This window comes from Malaya genurostris, chromosome 3 (assembly GCF_030247185.1).
Source record: "Malaya genurostris strain Urasoe2022 chromosome 3, Malgen_1.1, whole genome shotgun sequence".
In the NCBI taxonomy this organism is placed as follows: Eukaryota; Metazoa; Arthropoda; class Insecta; order Diptera; family Culicidae; genus Malaya; species Malaya genurostris.
The window spans coordinates 205,698,765-205,721,656 of record NC_080572.1 but is presented as its reverse complement, the minus strand read 5'-3'; the positions used below and the strand labels follow the sequence as shown (position 1 = coordinate 205,721,656).

Here is a 22,892-nt window from a genome sequence, read left to right as displayed (position 1 = left end):
ACAATTGTTCCATTTCTTTTTTGGCCGGATTCTGCATCTTACTATTTCTTGGAAACAGGTCGAGGGAAGTAACTAAGGTGACTATGTCACATTCTTGTGTATTTATTTTTTTTTATCGTAATCACAAATACATCTTCGACTGAAACTTGATCTTCTGTTTTATCAAACTACTTCCGTTGGTGTCGTTTCCAAGACAATTATATACCGAATGCAATGATTTTAAAGACTATAAGTTATTAATCAAATCTGCTCAAATCAGATTTGGACACAAAATGTACGTTTTTCGGTACACAACGTTATCTGTCATATTTTCCTTAAATTTTCCATTGAAGTCCAACTCAAAGCGCGGGAAATTTGCATTAGGTTTGTCACTTTAATTGTCTTATATTTTTAATCTTCTTTGTCTGTAGCGCATTACATTTTCCTCACCCAATTATTTTGATAATCAATCAGATATCTATTAATTAGTATTTCTTTATCGCTGCTGCATTTCTTTGTTCGCTTTTTCTGGTTTAGTGAATGGTGCTTTATTTATTTGTAATCCAAAAACGTTTTGTTATTATGAGGAAAGTTAATTCAGTAATTGTACGACATATTAGATATTGATTTACTTCTTGTTTAATTGAAGGCTTCACGTTGCATAATCATTGTTATCTATTCCGATCAACCGAAAGCCTGTGTTGGGGTTAGCAGAAAATAGCTAGAAGCTAGAAAGCTAGAAAATAGCAGTTTATCGGTTTGATCTGCACAAAATAAAAAGCGAAAGTGAACTGATGAATTTATAATTTTGGACTATCAAGGGTCTGCATTGCGATAAATAGATATCGATTAATAAACGATTTTATGAATTAACAGGAAATTGATACATTATTGTTTGAATTACAAGTTTACAATCTATCACTTCTTTTATCTAAGCCAGTTGCTTCAATTGGAACCGCAGTTTCAATTATGAATATGTTATATGATCGTGCTCCATACGAAGACAACAAAATAAACCCGAACAATGAGTACGGTACACTACAATGAATCCACTACCCGATCACGATCGAAAAACGTTGTTTGTGTGATTGAAACCACTACTATTTACTGCACCTACGCAATGAAAATATTAACTGCATTGATAAGACCGAGAACGCCGACAAGTCAGTAGGCAAACAAGTAGCTATTACTGATGACGGGTGGTGAAACCTGCATTCTCAAGCGATGGAAATCATCCGGTCGAAGGGAGAAGGTGTATAAAGAAAACATGGAAATAACCAGTTAACAGTGGATAAATTTAACTAAAACTGAAATGTGCCAGTTAAGGTTGCATCCCTCCTTAGAGGACATCATTCCTCAACCAATACATGAATAGCTGCGCTAGTAGCAGCACTAATAAAAATCCTTACACTGCCTCTATTGTTGTTATCAACCGCGCATGTCTCATGTACCTTAGAATTAGATCGCAAACGATAACTAATCCTGGGTTGGTGAGTCAGGAGGCGTGACACTTATCTCGAAAAACCGTTATCATGTGATGAAGTCTCAGTACTAGTCGTTCCGAATCGTCATCGTCAAAATAAGTTTGTAAATCAACTGTTGAAATCAATGTATAACAAAACCATAGTACCGTACCATACAGCTACGATCTCACTGACAACAAAAATTCTTTCTGATCGGGCCTTGAACATACGACATTTGGCATATGAAACAAGTATTTTACGATTTATTCACGCTTTGTGTTCAACGTTTCCATGCAAAACACTTCCAATTAAACTGTTATTCCACTTAGTAGCTCAACCAAAAATGGAAAGCAGACATAAAATTCAAGCTCTACAAAAGCTGCAACTTCATCGAAACTAACGAGGCGAACGAAAACAGCTATCATCATTCTGACCGACTTCAGCTTCGGTAATATTGCACCGAACTTTTTCTTAGTGTATTAAAAACCACCAACTGCATTTTCCATGCAGTACCAAATTTTGAAAACAAAAGTATCTTTTTCAAATAACGTACGTATGTTATTTCACAGGCCGGTTAGTTTTAATTTTCAATCAGGGTGTTTTTAATGAATAAACGAACATTAGGGATGGGCGTACGGGTACGGGTTGAAGATCAAAAGGATGGGCACCCCGAATAAAGTCTAACATCAAAATTAGAACAAATTGATATTTGATTATGATAGCCACATCAGATTGAAATCCTAATATGGTATCGACTCATCCAATTTTCAATTATTCACATTGTGTTATCATTTTGCTGTTTAAAGGCAAAAGTTTTGTGAAACTCAAAAAATGAAAATAATAATATCAACAACTTAGTGAATCCATTGAAATTGATCAAATTTCAAATGGCAGCACAAAAATACAAAGTTAAGTTTCAATGGAAGAATTATTCCTTCAATTCTTTTTTGCCTTTTACAAAAATGCTTTGACATCCTGCCGAGATCCTGCAGTTGACCGCAACCATAATCTTTTTAACCACGAGAATATTGGTGTCAAACCACACGTCTGTGAGGCATTAGATAAATTGGCGATCGTCGGTACCACGTTTGTCTGGAGCAGGTCAATCTGAATAGTGGCTTTGGCATTCCCATCTCGCTGATCGTCTGCCGTAGAAGTAGCTTATTTCTGAATTTGATATGAGAAATATATTTGACGTCATCTATTTCCTTCTAGATACGTTAAGTATCCGATTCTGTAACAATTTTTGCGTTCAGTTTAAAAAAAAATGTTTCGATATTTGTAATCATACGACGTCGCGAAGCTCATTCCAAAGTTTTTAGACCATTATTCTCAGTGCATCAAGAAATTGGAGACCTGGATGGCGAAAATAATCTACTCGCCAAATCCGTTCTGAAAATGTCCATAACTTTATATACAGCAGTATGGAAAAATTCATTGTTTACGAAGTTCGAACATCGAACATTGAATGTCTCAGATTTCAGAACCTAGAACTAATTCTTAATAATACTTTGGTGGCTTAGAGGAGCCACAAAGAAAATATATGTTTAATTTGTATATTCCTAAGTAGTCCACAAACTTTGTCGAAAACACTCTTCAAAACAATTCTTATTCCTAGTTATAAATGCTTAGAACTTCATATTCTCACTAACGCTAGATGCTATGAGAAGTATTTTATCAATCAATGAGAAGTATTTTATCAATAGATCTTGAAACTTTAGTACACTTTTCTAAAGAACCCGACTAACTAAATCTTCATAATTTTGAGTCACAGGACTAATTCTGCATCAAATGATCGTAAATTATAAGTCTACACAAGAACTGAAGAGATTCTGATTCTATCTGTGGTCAGAAGCGAGATAATCGTTCATTGTCCCAATTAGCCGAAAAATCAGATGATCTGAGATAACTTATTGCCGGATTCCTAATTCACGTTCCCTGTGTTGTAAAAGCTTTACTGTAAAAGGTTCGGTCTTCAGAGCCTCTAAATTAGTATTTCAAAGTGATTACATGTGCGAGTTATATGCGATCAAGTAGGTAACTCAATTTGATGTTATAATGTTTGAATGCTACAGCTTTGGATATGAGAAGGACAAAGAGAACATTTTTATACTGTACTCAAATAGCCACACTGCTATTCACGGTGGATGCGGGATGGAAGCGACGCAACGAGTGTGCACTGACAGAAACTACCTGTATACAACTTTGTGAAACAACACTGCTTGTCATATAACCGAACATTTTCCATTTCCTGATAACTAGGCTTACAATCCATAGCAATCGCCAAAAGTTCATATTCCAAAACACCTAAGTTCGAAACCGGATTCTCTCCGCGGGTAGTGTGGAGATTGCATGAAATCTTTTTTCTTGCTTCCGACTAATATGGAGATTGCATAAAATCTTTTTTCTTGCTTGCGAGTAATATCGCCTAAATGTATACTATCCCGGACCTTTTTTGGCTGTTCTATTTTTAGATTATGCTCGTGACGTGTCATTTCGAGAAAATCTACAACATATTAAGTTTTCAATGTGCTTTCACTGAGAGCAAAACTAGTTTCCAGTTTGATGTCACACAGCATTTTTTTTGCTTTCCATTTTGATCTTTTAACCGTTAAAACGACCAAAACGATAGCAAATTAAGTAATCGATATATACGAACAGCACAACATCAAATTGAGTTTTCTTTTTAATCTCATACTCTACTCGGGAACCGAATCAATCTGAATAAATTTGTGTCAAAAATGAGTCCAAATTAGTGCAAGAAATTATCTCAATAAAAAGGCAAAACATATTTGAATGAGACTGTGTCGATAAAAGAGAAAGGCATTATCACAACACTAGGTGGATTGAGAATAGGTTTTTTTATGGAGTCCCAAGTAGAGTGTGAGATTAAAAAGAAAACTCAATTTGATGTTGTGCTGTTCGTATACTAGTTTGCTCTCAAACTGGAAACTAGTTTTGCTCTCAGTGAAAGCACATTGAAAACTTAATATGATGTAGATTTTCTCGAAATGACACGTCACGAGCATAATCTAAAAATAGAACAGCCAAAAAAGGTCCGGGATAGTATACATTTAGGCGATATTACTCGCAAGCAAGAAAAAAGATTTTATGCAATCTCCATATTAGTCGGAAGCAAGAAAAAAGATTTCATGCAATCTCCACACTACCCGCGGAGAGAATCCGGTTTCGAACTTAGGTGTTTTAGAATATGAACTTTTGGCGATTGCTATGTATTGTAAGCGCTAGCTATCAGGAAATGGAAAATGTTCGGTTATATGACAAGCAGTGTTGTTTCACAAAGTTGTATACAGGTAGTTTCTGTCAGTGCACACTCGTTGCGTCGCTTCCATCCCGCATCCACCGTGAATAGCAGTGTGGCTATTTGAGTACAGTATAAAAATGTTCTCTTTGTCCTTCTCATATCCAAAGCTGTAGCATTCAAACATTATAACATCAAATTGAGTTACCTACTTGATCGCATATAACTCGCACATGTAATCACTTTGAAATACTAATTTAGAGGCTCTGAAGACCGAACCTTTTACAGTAAAGCTTTTACAACACAGGGAACGTGAATTAGGAATCCGGCAATAAGGTATCTCAGATCATCTGATTTTTCGGCTAATTGGGACAATGAACGATTATCTCGCTTCTGACCACAGATAGAATCAGAATCTCTTCAGTTCTTGTGTAGACTTATAATTTACGATCATTTGATGCAGAATTAGTCCTGTGACTCAAAATTATAAAGATTTAGTTAGTCGGGTTCTTTAGAAAAGTGTACTAAAGTTTCAAGATCTATTAGATGATTGATAAAATACTTCTCATAGCATCTAGCGTTAGTGAGAATATGAAGTTCTAAGCATTTATAACTAGGAATAAGAATTGTTTTGAAGAGTGTCTTCGACAAAGTTTGTGGACTACTTAGGAATATACAAATTAAACATATATTTTCTTTGTGGCTCCTCTAAGCCACCAAAGTATTATTAAGAATTAGTTCTAGGTTCTGAAATCTGAGACATTCAATGTTCGATGTTCGAACTTCGTAAACAATGATTTTTTCCATACTGCTGTATATAAAGTTATGGACATTTTCAGAACGGATTTGGCGAGTAGATTATTTTCGCCATCCAGGTCTCCAATTTCTTGATGCACTGAGAATAATGGTCTAAAAACTTTGGAATGAGCTTCGCGACGTCGTATGATTACAAATATCGAAACATTTTTTTTAAACTGAACGCAAAAATTGTTACAGAATCGGATACTTAACGTATCTAGAAGGAAATAGATGACGTCAAATATATTTCTCATATCAAATTCAGAAATAAGCTACTTCTACGGCAGACGATCAGCGAGATGGGAATGCCAAAGCCACTATTCAGATTGACCTGCTTCAGACAAACGTGGTACCGACGATCGCCAATTTATCTAATGCCTCACAGACGTGTGGTTTGACACCAATATTCTCGTGGTTAAAAAGATTATGGTTGCGGTCAACTGCAGGATCTCGGCAGGATGTCAAAGCATTTTTGTAAAAGGCAAAAAAGAATTGAAGGAATAATTCTTCCATTGAAACTTAACTTTGTATTTTTGTGCTGCCATTTGAAATTTGATCAATTTCAATGGATTCACTAAGTTGTTGATATTATTATTTTCATTTTTTGAGTTTCACAAAACTTTTGCCTTTAAACAGCAAAATGATAACACAATGTGATATTAATTGAAAATTGGATGAGTCGATACCATATTAGGATTTCAATCTGATGTGGCTATCATAATCAAATATCAATTTGTTCTAATTTTGATGTTAGACTTTATTCGGGTTAGTTCACAAAAGCATGCTTCAACGTTTATGTAACATATCTGCCAACATTTCTCAGGCCAAGCAACTCAGCAATAAAACATTTGAGGGAGATCATAGGCCACTATCTGAAATAGTTATACGGGTAGAAAAAAAATTGTTCTGTCGATTACGTCACTTGTACGATTATATCTCCGAAAGTCTCGTCCGAAAGGCTAACATAAAACCTTCGAAATCGGTGTTCAGTCCAATTTTAGTCTCAAACGAGCCTAAAGTTATTGATGTCGGTTAATCCATGTACAGGAAAATTGAGCAGTAATAACGTTTGACGTTTACGTCATCTATGTCATTACATTATGCCGGAAGCGTCCAACCGGCCTATCTTTGTTGAAATCGGTTCAGCCATCACGAGGAAATTGAGCGGAGAGAAAATGCACGTATGGTTGGTTACGTCACTTATACCATTATATCTCCGGAACCAGATATTGCAACCATATCCAAGAAAATCGAGTTGAAAGAAATAAAGTGCGTTTCGCCGGGTACGTCACTTATATCATTATGTCTCCGGATTCAGCCGTCTTCGATTAAATTGAACACGAAAAAATTCGCACACACACATTTTCCTATCTAGTCGAGCTGAGTCGAACGGTATATAACATTGTGGGTCTCCGAGGCTCCGTTCGGAAGTCGGTTTGTTCAACAATTCTATTATCTTTTTATAGAGAAAGGCAAAAATGCTTCTGTGTGTATGTGGTAAAAATGAGCACTTGATTATTTCGGAGATGACAGAACCGTTTTTTATTAACTTAGATACATATAAAAAGTCATCCTTCTCATAGAACACATTGAATATCATCTTGATTCAGTCCCATCGGCGAACGACTAGTATGTTTAAAACCGTGGTGAATGAAGATATAAAAAATTATCTTCCGGTTTTGGAATTACAGAGTGATATGGGCAAAACATATGCATTCAATTTTCTCAGATTTTATACGGAAACGACTTCTGGTTGCATAATTACATGATGATGAGCGATATAGCCTTGGAAATTATATAATCGATGTGGTTTTTAAAGTTTAACTTGGCATCAAGAATAATACCTAAGTCCCTTACGAACGATTCGCGTTTCAGTCCTTTTTCGGAAATGTTGTACTTGTATCTTATGAACAAGTGTTTGGGAGAGAAAGAAGTAACAGAGCGTTTTGAGAGTCCTGTTGATTTGACACCAATTGGTGAATGAATCAAGCTGTGATTGTGAAAATATCGTGTCTTCTTAAGATTTAACCTGTTGATATAGCTAGAAGTTGTCAGTTTATAGCATTTTAGCAAAAAATTGAGATCGTTGAGATATAGTAAAAATATAAGTGGTCCAAAATGGCTGCCCTGAGGTACTCCAGAGCTAGCGGCGAAAGGTGTCGTCGAGCAGAAAAGGTCCATTGAAACCAAGCCTATTGGGTTTGGCAACTATTATTTGATACTTTATCTTGTCGGAGGTTGATAACAAAACCGATTTTATCGTATGTTTGAGACCCGACTTGACGCTTTTTTTTATATTTCTTTTCTTATCCACGAATTTACATTTACAAAAACATCAGAAAGAATTTTAGAGTTTTCGCCTTTTTGTGTATCTGTAACTTGATATTTCATAGCTTTTCGATGTCTCATAAAATACCCTCCTTAAATTTTAACAGAACAATCCCCTGGTTGGCGGTTCAACACACAGAACACTATTCTTACAAACCAGTTGTCGTATGTTCGAGTCCCGACCTGAAATGATTCCAGATGTCAATAAGATCGTGGACCTAGCCATACAGAGAATCGGATACGCGAACATTTTCTACCATTCTTGAACAAAATTCGTGATGATAAGAATGACAACTTCATCCCCTAAAAATGTGTGACTATCTAAGAGAACTAAAGGGAGCGAGATTCGAGAAGTTAATTCAGCTTGCATAGATCTTACTTGAAAAGTACAACTGAAAACAAGAAAACAAAGTTAAATTCCTAGGAATTTCCAATCCGAATGTTTCTAGAAAAGAATAGGAATCTAACTCAATATCTCTACCAATATCAGACCATAATTCACCGAGGCCTTCCCACCAGGGAAATTCATCGCTAAAACCACAAGCAACGATGGAATGACGAGCCAAATGCCGATGATCAAAGCCAAATCCAATTTCATCAACAACTGTAATTCTCAGTTAGAACGCTTACAATTACTGTTTAGAACAATTACTGTTTTCGAATAATAACTGAATATCATTCAAATCGACCATATTTAGTTTCTAGATAGTCGTTGTGCACAAAAGACAGAAACACTTGTAGACGAATTATTCATTTATAATGATATCAACTCGTGCTTCTATGTATCATCACTTAAGAGTCGCACGCAATATTTTTACTATTAGATTAACAACTTTTGATTTTCTCGCATATTTTAAACTCAACTTGAATATCTGTCTCCTGCGATGAAACCTCAATTAAAATGAATTGAAATCGCCTGACTGACTTCCTTTCATTAATTTTTATTCGCTATTGTTCTTATTTATCTCATTCTATCGCCAGGGTTAGTTGGTTTATATAATAGTAAATGAAAAAGAAGCATGTGCGAATCATGACAAAATACGGCAGGTTATCAATTGAAAAGAATCAGAAAGATAAACTCGAAAGATTCAGATTATTAATATACATTAACATGGCTTTGTTAAACAAATGATGTACTTAACTGTTTTCATTCTACCTGAATAATTTGGATATTTAACTATTTGCATCGAAACATACCCACACGTGGGTTTCTATCGTATCTAGTCCAAATGCCAATAGTTTAATTTTATGCAATCCGTCAAGATTCCGGCAGCTGTCATGATCGCTTAGAAAGAATTGTGCCATTCTCTTGTCGGCAATGCTTCACTTATTCACATTTGCTCAGATTCTTCTTCATTCTTCTGTTTCGTTCCATTCGATGTTCGTCACGTATATTTTTTGGAACGTAAAATGTTATAGATAAATTAAATAAATGAAAGGACAATGTTTGTATGAGTGTGTTACTATTTTCTTACTCTCCTCTTTTTTTTTCCTCAGTTGTCAATGTCTAGCACAATTCTCTCTTCTTTTTTAATAATCAACGACTGAAATATGGAAACCCAATAGGTTAGTGACCTTGCAATTGGCTTGCACGTCAGACAATGTAGTCTCTGTTGAAGTGTTTGAGGCAAAATGTCTCAAATGGAGGGAGTTAATCTCTACACACAAATTGCTTGCGTGATAAAAATATGATTAATACTGATACTTTCTTCAAAACATATTCTGGATAAATTTTTGTTGGGCACTGGTTCCACCTACATTGAACTGAGCGAACTATTTAATATCGGTTCACCCCTTGTGTTATGTAAAAGTTTTTTTTAATAGTTGGTTCCCCCCCGTTTATCAACACAGATCAGCTGCTTGCAGGGATGCCTGATTTCATCAGGCTTTGTAGAATATTTATGAATCCATATATATAAAAATGAATGTAAATTTGTATGTTTGTAACGCCATAACTTCGGAACTACTGAACGGATTGCCACCAAACTTGGCACAGGTACTACTTGCATTTCAGAGATGGTTTAGGGATTTTTATAGGGGAGAGAGCGTACCAAGTGTAATTAAGAGGAGAGGGGTCATGAAAAAATTCATATAACTTGACGAGAATCGATACGTTTAGAAGACCATAGAAACATTTGGCATACATTAGATATGATTTTACGGGGGGTGGATGTAGCAAGTGGCTTTAAAAAGGGGGGTGTAATGTTTGAAACGGCACAATTCCGAAACTATTGAACGGATTGCCACCAAACTTAGCACAGATACTTCTTCCTCTTCTGAGAAGGTCATAAGGGTAATTTAATGGAGGAGGGAGCGTAGTAAGTGTCCTTAACAGGGGGAGGTCATGAAAATATTTGTCTAATTTGACGAGAATCGATACTTTTTTAGACCATAGAAACAGTTTGCATATTTTAGATATGATTATATGGGTGGTGGATGTAGCAAGTGCCTTTAAGAAGGGGGATGTAATGTTTGTAATGTAATAACTCCGGAACTAATTAACGGATTGCTATCAAACTTGGTACAGATACTTACTGCTCTTAAGGGATGGTCATAATGGTCCTTAACAGATGGGGGAGTCATGGAAAAATGTGAAAACCATAGAAACATTTTGCATTCCGTAGGTATGATTATATGGGGGTTGGATGTACCTTTAAAAGGGGGGGGGGGTTGTAATGTTTTCAACGCCATAACTCCAAAACTACTGAACGTATTGCAATCAAACTTGGCATAGGTACTTCTTGCTCTTCAGAGATGATCATTAGGAAATTCTCAGGGGAGAGAGTGTGTAGCAAGCGTTCTTAATTTGATGAGGCCATGTCGAAATTTATCTTATTTAAAGAGAATTGATACTTTTTAAAACCATACATACATTTTGAAAAACTCAAATATGGTTTTTAGGATATTTGTGGGGGGTGGACATAATGAGTGCCTCGAAAAAGGAAGTTTAATGTGAAGTTTATAGAATTTTCCATAAAACGGTACTTCTTGCTGAGTATAGATATTATTTGCGCTTCAGATGATCCTAAGAGCATTTTTAAGAAGAGAGTGGGAGCGGGTGGATAAAGGGTCTCATCCAAGGGAGGAGCAAAGTTCAAATTGTTGATATAATCGAACGTAACTCCAAAACAACTCAAACTCACCACACCTAACTAGGTTGGATATTTTAAGGTGGGGAGAGTGGGGGGGGGAGCAAAGTTCCATAACAACTCAGTAAATTATCGCACAGGTACTTTTTACTGTTCAGAGGTGGTCACGACAAGCTTAGATATTCAACACAAAGGTTTATTATAACCTTTTCTTATTCGTCGTCAAACAAGATAGGGGGCGGAGTCAAACTAGAAGAAGGGGATTTTGAAAATCAATTTTCATCTAGATTTTTTTTATAAAATAAGAGAGGGGCAAGAATGTCAAGATTGTGCTAGATAGTATTGCTATCGTTAATTTGAATTAAGTAGTACTGCTATTGTAAATTTTATGGATTATCATGGACGAGAGCTGTAATAAGTTCACTAATAAAAGGGGAGTTCAATATAAAATTTATTCTACGAGAAACGATGCATCTTAACAAATACAGATACTACTTTTATGTCAATGTAGATTAAAAGGTTATTTTAAGGGAAAGGGAGTGCAGCAAGTGCCCCAAATATGGGAAGTGTAAGGTAAAATTGATTGAATAGCCACATAAAACTGCTCAGAGTAATACACTAAGTACGACAACTTCGGGAATTTTGTTCGGCCTTTTCTTCCCGAAACATTTCCGAGCAACGCCGGGTCATTCAGCTAGTATTTAATAGATTATGGGATTACTCTGATAGTATATTTAACGTTTTTAGCAATGTTTTAAAGTAAGAAAGACTATTTTTGATAGTGTTCGTAATTTTCACCCGAAATTAAGTGGCGGCAGGCCAGAAGCAAGTAAATATCGTAACAGAACATGGGTTCTATTTTGTATTGCGTTGGATGATTAGAAGTAGGCATACAATTCGGTATATAGTTTTGGCAATATGTATTAAATCTGTATCCTGCATGAAGTCCGCGTGGACGTATTCAAATCAGTACTCGAAGTGATTTGTCGACCCAAGTTGAATATGAACCTAACGAAACAGTTTAAAGTAATTTTCATTTCATTGTTAGCTAAGCCCGATATTTGTTGTATTATAAAAACGCAGCACACGAAATGAAGATATATTAGGGGTACGCAATACTAAAAAGATTCTACCACATTTTTGCAATACATATATATCCCATTCTAAGTTATTTTGTATTGTCACTCTTAAATTTATCACTTTATCTTGATAATCAATAATTGTGATAATTTTGTTAAACATATTATTGTAGGTTTAGTATTATTGACTTTGGCTCAAGAAATATAAATGTTCTGGGTTTTATTCTCAATAAGCTTGAGTAAATTTTTCCTAGTCTAATTCGCAACGATTTCCAAAATAATATTAATTAGAGATGACGCTTCTACTAGAACAATCAACGTGTATGTGAATATCCTAAGCAAATAAATGGATTAAACAATTCTGCAATTGGGACGGCAAATCATTGATGTACAATGAAAATAGCATTGGCTCAAGTATCGAACTTCTAAGATAGTGGGTTATGTTTCCGTAAAAAATCTCAGTTAAGCCCTATTGGCCTCTCCATACCCGGATGGTGTAGTGCAATCAACATCTGAAGATGAAGTTCTATATTACATTTGAATTACTGAAAGGAAAATTAGGATAAGTTAAACCAAAGACATCATATTAACAAGATATCCAGCTCACATTTCCCAAACAAATCTTTGGCAACATCCTTTTTTGCGACCATGGCGCCCTCAGGTGAGTCCGCATCGAATCACGTACATAGAAGTAGGGGAGAGAAATGTCAAATTCGTACGCGCCAAAATAGCAGCACTGCGCACCCATACAATTGACATGGAATGTTGAATGAGACGCCGTGCGATGGCGTTGCTGAACTGAAGATTGAGATCGCTCCAAGCTGACAGGGTCTGGTTAAACTTAGTTAGGAAAACCCGTTTCTGAATTTCTGAATAAGACAATCGAATGAAAACATTGAGATCAAAAATCGGACACGGGTTTCGCAATGCAAGAATCGTTTAAAAACATCTTTTTTGCAAATTGTTGAACTTTAAGTTCAACAAAGGAATCCCATAATCATTGAAAAGCATATAATTAGATCATATTGTAACTGAAAGAGAAAAAGGATAACAAATGCAACTCAATTTCTGTAAGTTATCGATTTAATAAATTCAATTAAAAAGATAATCTGAGCATGATAAATCCGTGTTGTCGGTACAGTGTAATTTGTCTTCTTTGAATATTCGAAAATATAAAACTCGGATAAAACTGTATATGTTTTTTTTTTGTTTCTGATAATCAGAACAGTCGGAATCATGGCAGAAGTGCTACGCCTTGTTGATCGACGTTTCTCCAAAAATATTCTGTGTAATGGATTCACAAATTTCCAGATTTTTTTAAATTCATTTTTTTTACAAAATTTCAATGGAAGAAAAAAGTCAAAATACAAAAGTTAACTAAACATTTTAGAAAATTTTAATTTTGAGTTATTTGTGGTTATTTTATACTACCGAAAACTTGATAAATTGCTGATCATATTTCCGATAGTATGGAGAAAAAAATATGTTGCTGAGTTAAGTAGAACAAGAGATATTCACGAATAAGTTCTACCCATTCTTGTACATGATACATTTTGAAAAGGCGCCCCATAATACAGAAGGTCGTATTGACGATAGAAAAAATCCCGAAATAGGACATCACACCAACTGACCCCGTTAAATACATATTCAAACGAATATATATATATATATATATATATATATATATATATATATATATATATATATATATATATATATATATATATATATATATATATATATATATATATATATATATATATATATATATATATATATATATATATATATATATATATATATATATATATATATATATATATATATATATATATATATATATATATATATATATATATATATATATATATATATATATATATATATAATTATACACACAAAAATTCGACAATCAGATGCAGATCGCTTTTTTAGCATTGTTTGAATTGACGGCAATTTAATGTATTTTGCATTTGTTCAAAATAATAATACTTGGCAACTATAAATAAAACAGTTCTCTTACTATACTTGATCCTATATCTTAGTTGACAACACAAAAAATAAGAATGTTCAAAATTTGGAAGAAGGAATAAACATTTAAAATCAAAAACCATAGTTTTTTTCGTTTGTTTCGAAACACAAAACTCTGGAATTTATAAACCGGAAGTCGGCTTCGGATGCCATCCAAGACCAGCCAATTGGACTATATGACCTTTCATTTAAATATAAAATAATTCAAAATTTTGAAATTGCATACATTTTATTAAATTTGACCATTCTATTTCAACAGACTTCGCAGTCAATTCTTAACGTACAGAACTACACACTGCTAGAAATGAACAGTTTTTTAAAGTGTTTCTCTAAATACATTTCCGCCAAGCCATCATTATAACAAGGTATCAAGCTTTCACAATCGAATCTTGTACATACAAGTAGTTGAGAGAAATGTCAAAATCGTGCGAGCGAAAATAGCAACACTGCGCACCCATACAATTGACATGATATGTTCAACGTCATGCCGTATGATGGCGTTGCTGAACTGAAGACTGATTTATCTTTAAGCTGAAAGGGTCCGATTGAGTGCTCTCGAATGTTATCCTGATCCAAATTCCGGTTTCAGAATTACAGGTTGTCAAAGACAACATATTTCCTAGATATTCAACTCACAATTAGCTGGTCTTACAAGCCGGTTGTCGTATCATTTAGGAGTAATTCTATGTTTGTGCTTAGGGAAAATAACCGTTGTAAGATGCGGACTCGCCTGAGGGTGCCATACTCACAAAAAGTATGTCGTTTTCGATTTGTTCGTAAAATGTAAAAGCTAGAGAAGGTCTTAAAAAAATCGGTATGAATTCCATTTCGAAAACCAATTTTTCAGCCAAATTTTACTATCCTGAATGTGATATAAATTTGTGACAATTTCCAAAACAATGATTTCCCCATATCTCAATCGAAACACGAGGCTGTGGCAGGCGAACATTATTTACTCGTTTTATATTAGGTATGAATATTCATAATTATTGTACTAATGGTTGGTCTTCACAAATTATATCCCGAGTTAGTTATTTGCAATGGAAAATGTATAACTCCTATAAATAGTCACAATAAAAAATATGTATTGCTATTCTATAAGACCAGATCTAATACAGCTCAAATGTTCCCCCAACTTAATGGTTAAGTATTTAACAGACGATATTCAACTAAACTATTGAAATTCTTCAAATCTAAGCGCATATTTTTTTTAGTGAGATCAACGATTTGTAGTTGTAACATTGTGATCATTCGCCTATTGAAACAAAAAAAACTGTGTCGTCTATTAAAACAGAAAAACAGATTGTAGGACACAGCATAAATTAGGCAAACCTCGATTTCCCACTGTACGGAGAAACTGACAGCGCCTCTAGTACGAAGTTGGTGTACTTTTCTCCAATACATACTGTCATAAATGAAATCCCAAAAAGATTTCCCAGTTAAATAGTATGGGAATTGAGCAACCCGTGACATAAAAAAAAGTCTGGCGAATAATGGGTGCATATATGTCCTAAAATGTATTTATAAAGTTGCCTGCACATTTCACACAACCATAGTAACTATTAGAAAAATTACACCGCTGTCGGTGTCTCTGTACAGTGGTAAATCTAAATTTACTTGATCTATGATACTGTGATTGTGTGAAATGCGCAATTTACGTTATACATAATTTTAGGAGCATTTACGCACCCATTTCTCACCAGACCGCGCATTTGATGTCACTGTTTGCTTTTTGAGCACAGGTAGGCTTTGTAATTGATGATCCTCTTATTCTTCACGTCATGCTGGCTCCTCTCAACATAAATTTACCTAATGCTTACCAGTAGACGCTTTATTAAGCTATTGCTATTACCATTTCCAATTCATAGAATTATTCCAAATCTCCATTAATTCAGCTTACTCGTTTGTTTTTCGAATTGGTTTTGATTTTTTTTGCATAGTTTTGTTATGATTTTAGTCTGTCGAAATCTCTGTATTTTTTCGTACTAGAGCGGATCCAACGTTGGACAGATAGAAATGTTATGATAACTCCTTAAAAACGAGCAAGTTTAGTCGATGTTACAATGTTTTGTAATACATAACTAATGTACTCACGATTAGTTATGGAATCGTTGCGCTACTTTTATGCCGCCCGTTGTAACTTCGAGCATAAATCAAGTATGTTATTTATGCTTCGAGCCTCAAGTATGACTGATTGTAAATTCTGATAATATTATTCAAATTCAAAATATCATGTAATCTCTTATTTTTTGCTTGAATTGCCAGTTCCAATGTTATTGAAATGTCTTTTTCTGGATATATGAACTAACCAACAAGCCAGCACGTGAACTATTACAACTCTGTTATGAATTGCACGACAGAAAAAAACAGGTTCTGATATATTGAAATATGCACAGCATCTAATAATTTAATTTATAATATACATTTCGAGCAATAAAAAATTGTACAAACCTGAAAGTGGACAGTAATTAACAATTAGATTAATCCATATCAAGTCTTTGTAAACAACTATGTAAATTCTCTTACCCAATCATCACATCCAACGTCATCCTTTTGTTTTGACGAACGATCTAACCAGAAATATTCATTGTAATTTTCCTTTGCCGTTTTCGTAATCTGCTAAGGCACATACTCGAATAATAGTGCATATACTGTGATCAGCAAATTATTAATTGAGCGTAAAACTGTTATTTTGTCAGATAGAGTATTAATTTTATCAATGAAAATGGAATCTATGCGTAGGATCGAATTGAAACTTGTCGAACGAAAAATTCATTCCGGTGGCCGTTGTCAAAAATTGCTTTACATCGGTGTAGCGGAAATTGCACTGAAACAAGCCATCTGACACCGGTATGTTAGCACCAGCCATTTGAAAGTACTCCGATTACGTTGGGCATGTTTTTATACTCATCGTATACACTCTTTAAACATAACTCATGGTTTGAGTTGCGAATATTCAAATTCATAAACTGGAACAATATGTCAAAATTTAAGTATGGATTTAGGTAAAATAAACTTGTTGTCATGAGTTCTCTCGCATTTATTCATACATCAGAGTAAGCGTTGAGTTTTTAAACATTTGAGTGAAAAAAAATATTTCTGTCAGTTCAGTGCGTTTTCATTCTCGGAATATTCTTATCGAAATAAAGAATGCAAGAATATGTCGTTTTCTATTGCCGTTTCTAGATCCGGTTTTAAAAACATGAATCAACGTCAATCATAGATGTTTTGTGGTTTCAATTATGCTTAGTGAAAAGCGCAACATAAGGAGTGAAAAGCGCAACATAAGGATCGAAACAATTCAATTTGTACTCCAAACCGTTCAAAAGGAAACGGTTTTGAATCACTATTTTGCGCATTCAAAAGCAAGAAGAATAACTTTGTATGTGAAAATTACCGAAGAAATTTTTTTTCATTTTGAGAGCAGGGAACTCAAATTTTGAGTTGAACTTACTCAAATTTTGAACAAAATATTTTTTTCTTATCTTGAGTAAAAATTACTCAAGTTTTGACAATTTCGTCCCTTAACGCAAAAATGAGTAGATAGGTGGTAACTCAAGTTTAGAGTAGTGCACTTTTTATGAATTTGGGTGATGTGTCACTCAATTTTGAGTTAGGTTCAATGAGAGTGTAACTTTCAAATTGTGAAAATTACTTCCACTTGATGTCTTAAAACACTATCTGCTGTATTTTAGATAAACCGACAAGTTATTGTGAGAGAATCGAACCTAAAATCTCTCAAGATGGCGTCAACTGAAACCGTTCGTTTTCGTCTATTCCTCCCCACTGAGAAAGCGGTTAGATCTTGTTAGGCTTTGAGCGTTTGTCGAACATCATACTGAACGATATACTCGTTGTTGGAACGGTTTGTTGTTGTTTTCTTACCTACAAGAATAGTGTGAAAATTGAGTGTTTTCTTCATATAAAAGGAAAATGTGTTGTTATTTTACGCGAAGTAGAAGTATTCTACAGGTATGTAGTGTTGATTTAAAAAATAGGTAATTCGAACCTTCCAAAATTCTTCAGTAAAACTAGTCCAACCGGGCTCCAACTTATTATATTTTATATTATCTGGTTCAATTCTATGCACCCAAACACAAATATTGAAAACCGGTATTTATCTGTGCGAAAAAAGAAAAATCTGTATTTTAGGAATGCGTATCTGCAAATTTTATGTTTCAAAATCGGCAAACGAAAGTCCCGAATCGACATCCCGTTGAACGATTTATTGTTCTTAGAGGGACTGTACTAGTGCACTGAAAATAATTTGCACGCAATCGCGCACGTTATTAGATTTTTTATCGCGAACGTCACAAATGAACAAGAATTCATCCTTGACAGTTCAGCGGTACTTTTTACAAACAAGCTTAAACAAAGCTTTATGGACCGATAGGACTGAGCCAAAAGAGAGAGAGAGAGAAAAAAAGCTTATACAAAAATCGAAGAACACATCTTAAACAATCATCTTTACACTTTGCAACTAGTCACTTTTATTTCATAAATCTCAAAAACAAACCGTATCCAATCGTGAACAAATGTTTTAAAACTCTATTTAGGACCGTGAACGGTCTCATCCAAATTATTAACAGACAAACAAAAGAATCTCTGTTTACATACAGCACTGCTGAACTGTCAAAATGTGTTCATTCGATTGAGGTTAGCAGTGACGGTAAGAAACCTAAAACCTAATGTTCGATGTCTGTAATTACTGGGTATTATGATTTCGACGATCATTTATTCGAAATGATGGTTGACCCCCGTTGCAAAAAAAGTTCATCAGTAAACGATTCATTTTCGATTTATGTTTATGTTTTTTTTTAATGTTTATGTGCCATACAAATATGCGATAGGTGTACTCTAAACCGGTTAATCGAGTAGTAAATGTTGACTTTTCATTGTAGTATAACAAATCCAAGTGAAAGTTCAGCGAAATGCCTGTTCCTCTTCCTGAATCGGATTCCGAGGACGAACTGCCACCAGCCTGGGAAGAACGTGCTACAAACGATGGGTTTGTTTACTATGTTAACCACCAAAGCAAAACTACCCAGTGGACTCATCCGAGAACAGGAAAAATGAAACGTGTCTCTGGAGAGCTCCCACTTGGATGGAGCAAACATATCGAAGACTCTACTGGGAAGATTATTTTCACCGAAGAAGCTACTCAAAGAAAATCATACACTGACCCCAGACTGGCTTTTGCGATTGAAGAATCTCCCCAAACGGTTGGGGAGTTGCGTCAACGATTTGACAGTGGAACGAACGCGCTTCAAATATTGCATGGACGAGATCTCAGTGGAAAAATCGCACTAGTTACGGGTGCCAACGCTGGAATCGGATTTGAAACTGCACGTTCTTTAGCCCTGCATGGATGTGAAGTTATATTTGCTTGTCGAAATGAAAAGGCAACTGCAGAGGCAATTTTAAAAATAATGAATGAGAAAGAGACAGCAGGAAAGAAATGTAAATTTATAAAACTAGATTTGGCCAGCTTGCGGTCAACTAAAGAATGTGCACAGCAAATTAGAGCTCAATATAAACACATAGATATGCTTATTTTGAATGCTGGAGTTTTTGCCCTACCGCACAGCACAACAGAAGATGGATTGGAAACAACATTCCAAGTGTCCCATTTATCGCATTTTTATTTGACAAGCTTACTATCTGATATCCTGGATCACACGTCGAGGGTGGTAGTGGTCTCATCCGAATCACATCGTTTTAGTATGCTTAAGACAAGTGATATCACAGAAAGTAACCTCTCTCCTCCTTTGAACAAATTTTGGAGTATGGCGGCCTACAATAACGCAAAACTATGTAATGTTTTATTCGCATTTGAATTAGCCAAACGTTGGAAAAGTCGCGGAATCTCTGTGTTCGTACTGCATCCAGGCAATATGGTTTCTTCGCAAATCGCTCGCAACTGGTGGTTCTACAGGTTGCTTTTTACCATCGTTAGGCCATTCACTAAATCACTTCAGCAAGCTGCCAGTACTTCCATTTATTGCGCTACCGCTCATGAGTTGAACGGCCTTACGGGACTTTATTTCAACAATTGCTACATTTGTGATCCTGGTCGTAACGCGAAAAGCGAACACAAGCAGCAAGTTCTTTGGGAACTCAGTGAAAGTTTGATCAATCGTATCATGAACTGATTGGAGGTATAAATCGTTGAACTTTTTTTAATTAATGTACTGCTTTACATGTTTTAACTCAACCTCATACTATTATTGAAATATGCATTGTTTTAACCCAACCTCATACTATTATTGAAATATGCATTGTTTTTATTGAAATATACATTGTGTACGAATTTGCCAATGTTTTGAAGAATCCAACTAAAATATCTCAGCTCCAATAACTAAGCTTACCATGCGTTAAAAACAAACATTAAAGCGGTTTAAACAAAATGCGCCATTTTGAAAATATGTTACACATTGTCGATTATCAAGTGAATCTTTATAGTATTTTCAAAGAGTGATATCAATATAAGTTGAATTTCGAATATAGTTTATTTTATTGTTTATATTGGCAGTACACTATGCTATGGTTACTGTTAGAATGATAAGTTCCAATACCATTCAGGTTCCTATACTCAACCTTTTTCAATTACGGGCTTCAATATTTTTATTACTTTGTAAAATTTCAGCAAATGTTAGATTTCGGCAGGTAGTTGAAGAATGCCTAAATTAACATGGTCAGCACAAACCTGCGCAATGGTTAATCATGTTACTTCCGTTTTTGAGTTTACATTACTATCAATTGATGCTCAAAAATGCCAAGCAAACTAACATGGATCTTATTACTATAAGACTAAATTTTAGTGTGAAAAACTGATTTCTATAACACAAAATTGTCACTTTCGTGATGAACGGTGATTACAAACATGTTGCAATTTGTCAGTTGAATTTCGTTTGAAGTCGAGACATAAGAAACGATTTTATTTGTATCAGCTGTGGTCGATTCGCAAGGTTCACGTTCTCTTGAGGATCGATGCTGTGATCATACAATTCTTCGCCGTATATTTTAGTCCAATCTGTGTGTGCAAAAATGATTCATATTTACAAATGAGTAAACTACTGCATATGATATTTTTACCTTTTGTAAACGTGACTGGATCAAACCGTACCCACGCAGTATACCGAAACCGCCTGTTGCGAATACTATATCCCATTATTTTTATTTGGTATAACTTTGGCTTGTCGCTATTTGGATAAACGGAGGGATACGTTCCAGGACGTGGATACTGACTGAAAGCCTCCTCAATGGAATCGTCCGTGGGTGCACCAGCAAGATACGGAAGTAATGATTTACCTTCCACGCAGGTTTCCAAATTAACATTCGTTCCGCAGCTTTCAATTGGCGGTAATCCTGCCAAGTCCACCATCGTTGGAAAAAGATCCAATAATTCAACTATTCTGTCTATCTTGTTTTCCGGCTTGGTCGGAATATCCGGACTATGGACAATTAGTGGAACATTCAAAGCTACGTCGTAGTTACTAAATTTAGACCATTCAGCATGTTCACCTAATGACCAACCGTGATCCGACGTTAGAAGAATAATCGTGTTATCTAAATCTACATCCTTCATTAGTTGTCCAATGAGATCATCTACATAACTTATAGATGCGTAATAATGCTGTCGAATCTTCATCTTGACGGATTCTCGAATCGGTCCAAACGGGAAGCTTATGTTCAAAGCTTTCATGTCGTCCCGACTTCTAATATCCAAATAAGAGCTCCATGCCACAAAGGGCAAACCATTTGGAGGATAGTCAAGGTCAAAAGTTTTGAATTTTCTAACATCATGCAAATCCAAATATTTTAAAGGAAACTTAAACGGGATATGTGGCTTATGAAATCCGACCGCTAAAAAGAACGGGGTGCTGGTGTTACGGTGCTCTGTTAAAAATCTTTTTGCTTCTAACGTGCTCTGTATATCAGGTAAAGTTTCATCAGGTTGCAACTTCAGCACAACTGGACAAAGTAGATTTTTCCTAAGGTTTCCCGATGATTTATCAATGCACGTTGGTTTATTCATGAACTCTTCCGTGGGAGGATGATAAGGAATCTCGTTCCAACTCACCGGAAAATCGTCTGAGTAATTCGATGATACTCCAGGATGAAATATTTTACCTATGGACTGAGTGCGATAACCATTCTCTTTAAAGTACTGAGGAATAGTAGTGAAGTTTCCAACAGACTCTCTCCAGTAACTATAAAAGTCATATAATTTGGTCGTATCTGGTCTACGTCCAGTGAGGAACGAATTTCTACTCGGAGCACAAATAGATTGCTGAAAATACAGATTTTCAATTTTCGATGTCTTCTAATTGAATTAACAGCATACCTGTGCGAACATATTTGTGAACATGTAGCCATTTTTTGCCAGCGAGTCGATATTTGGTGTTATTGCGTTTTCATCGCCAAATTCCCGTATTGCCGGTCGAAAATCGTCCAACACCAGCAGTAATACATTATGGCGCTTCACAATTTGAGCCGTTGACTCGAAAACACCAGTTATCACCAGGTGAAAAATTATACATGCTCCGATACGATTCATTGTCTAAAAATTACTGCCAGAACTTCGATTTCGCTCACTTTGTTTTGCGATTCTTACTTCACAGCTGATTCTAAACCCCCATTCTTCAAGGATAAAAGTGCAGGGAATGCATACAGCTATAACATTACATATTATTTTTTCGTTACACTTTGTCCTTGTCCGATAGAATGAGGCATAGTTAAAAGATAAAAGTCCTGGGTTTATTACCGTAATGTTAGAATAATCCATGAAATGATGGTATCAAATGAAAACATAAATACTTTAATCCTTGCATTCAAATGAAGGTCATTGCGGAATTAGTCG

The 22,892-nt window shown here is 35.2% G+C and overlaps 3 protein-coding genes across 6 annotated transcripts in view; 1 reads left to right on the top strand and 2 right to left on the bottom strand.

Moving 5' to 3' along the window:
- The window catches only part of LOC131439064 (probable inactive tRNA-specific adenosine deaminase-like protein 3), a 43,761-nt gene extending 26,957 nt beyond the window's left edge, over window positions 1-16,804 (bottom strand). For 2 of the 4 annotated variants that reach the window (XR_009231051.1, XM_058609605.1), the window contains exons 1-3: window positions 16,556-16,804; window positions 16,124-16,368; window positions 15,882-16,060 (exon numbers count right to left, since the gene is read on the bottom strand). The gene's annotated coding sequence lies outside the window, so the exon portion shown is untranslated. The remainder of the gene's footprint in view (window positions 1-15,881; window positions 16,061-16,123; window positions 16,369-16,555) is intronic. The other 2 variants (XR_009231050.1, XM_058609604.1) reach the window with 1 other exon arrangement.
- Window positions 16,805-18,716: 1,912 nt separating this feature from the next.
- On the top strand, window positions 18,717-20,419 carry LOC131436041 (WW domain-containing oxidoreductase). Its single transcript, XM_058604473.1, has one exon. It carries the CDS (start codon window positions 18,961-18,963, stop codon window positions 20,179-20,181), a length of 1,221 nt encoding a protein of 406 aa, XP_058460456.1. The 5' UTR covers window positions 18,717-18,960; the 3' UTR covers window positions 20,182-20,419.
- A 100-nt stretch (window positions 20,420-20,519) lies between these two features.
- On the bottom strand, window positions 20,520-22,651 carry LOC131436039 (iduronate 2-sulfatase). The gene is made up of 3 exons (XM_058604472.1): window positions 22,377-22,651; window positions 21,125-22,322; window positions 20,520-21,062 (listed from the first exon to the last, which is right to left on the bottom strand). Exons 1-3 carry the CDS (start codon window positions 22,587-22,589, stop codon window positions 20,926-20,928), a joined length of 1,548 nt encoding a protein of 515 aa, XP_058460455.1. The 5' UTR covers window positions 22,590-22,651; the 3' UTR covers window positions 20,520-20,925.
- Window positions 22,652-22,892: the final 241 nt, after the last annotated feature.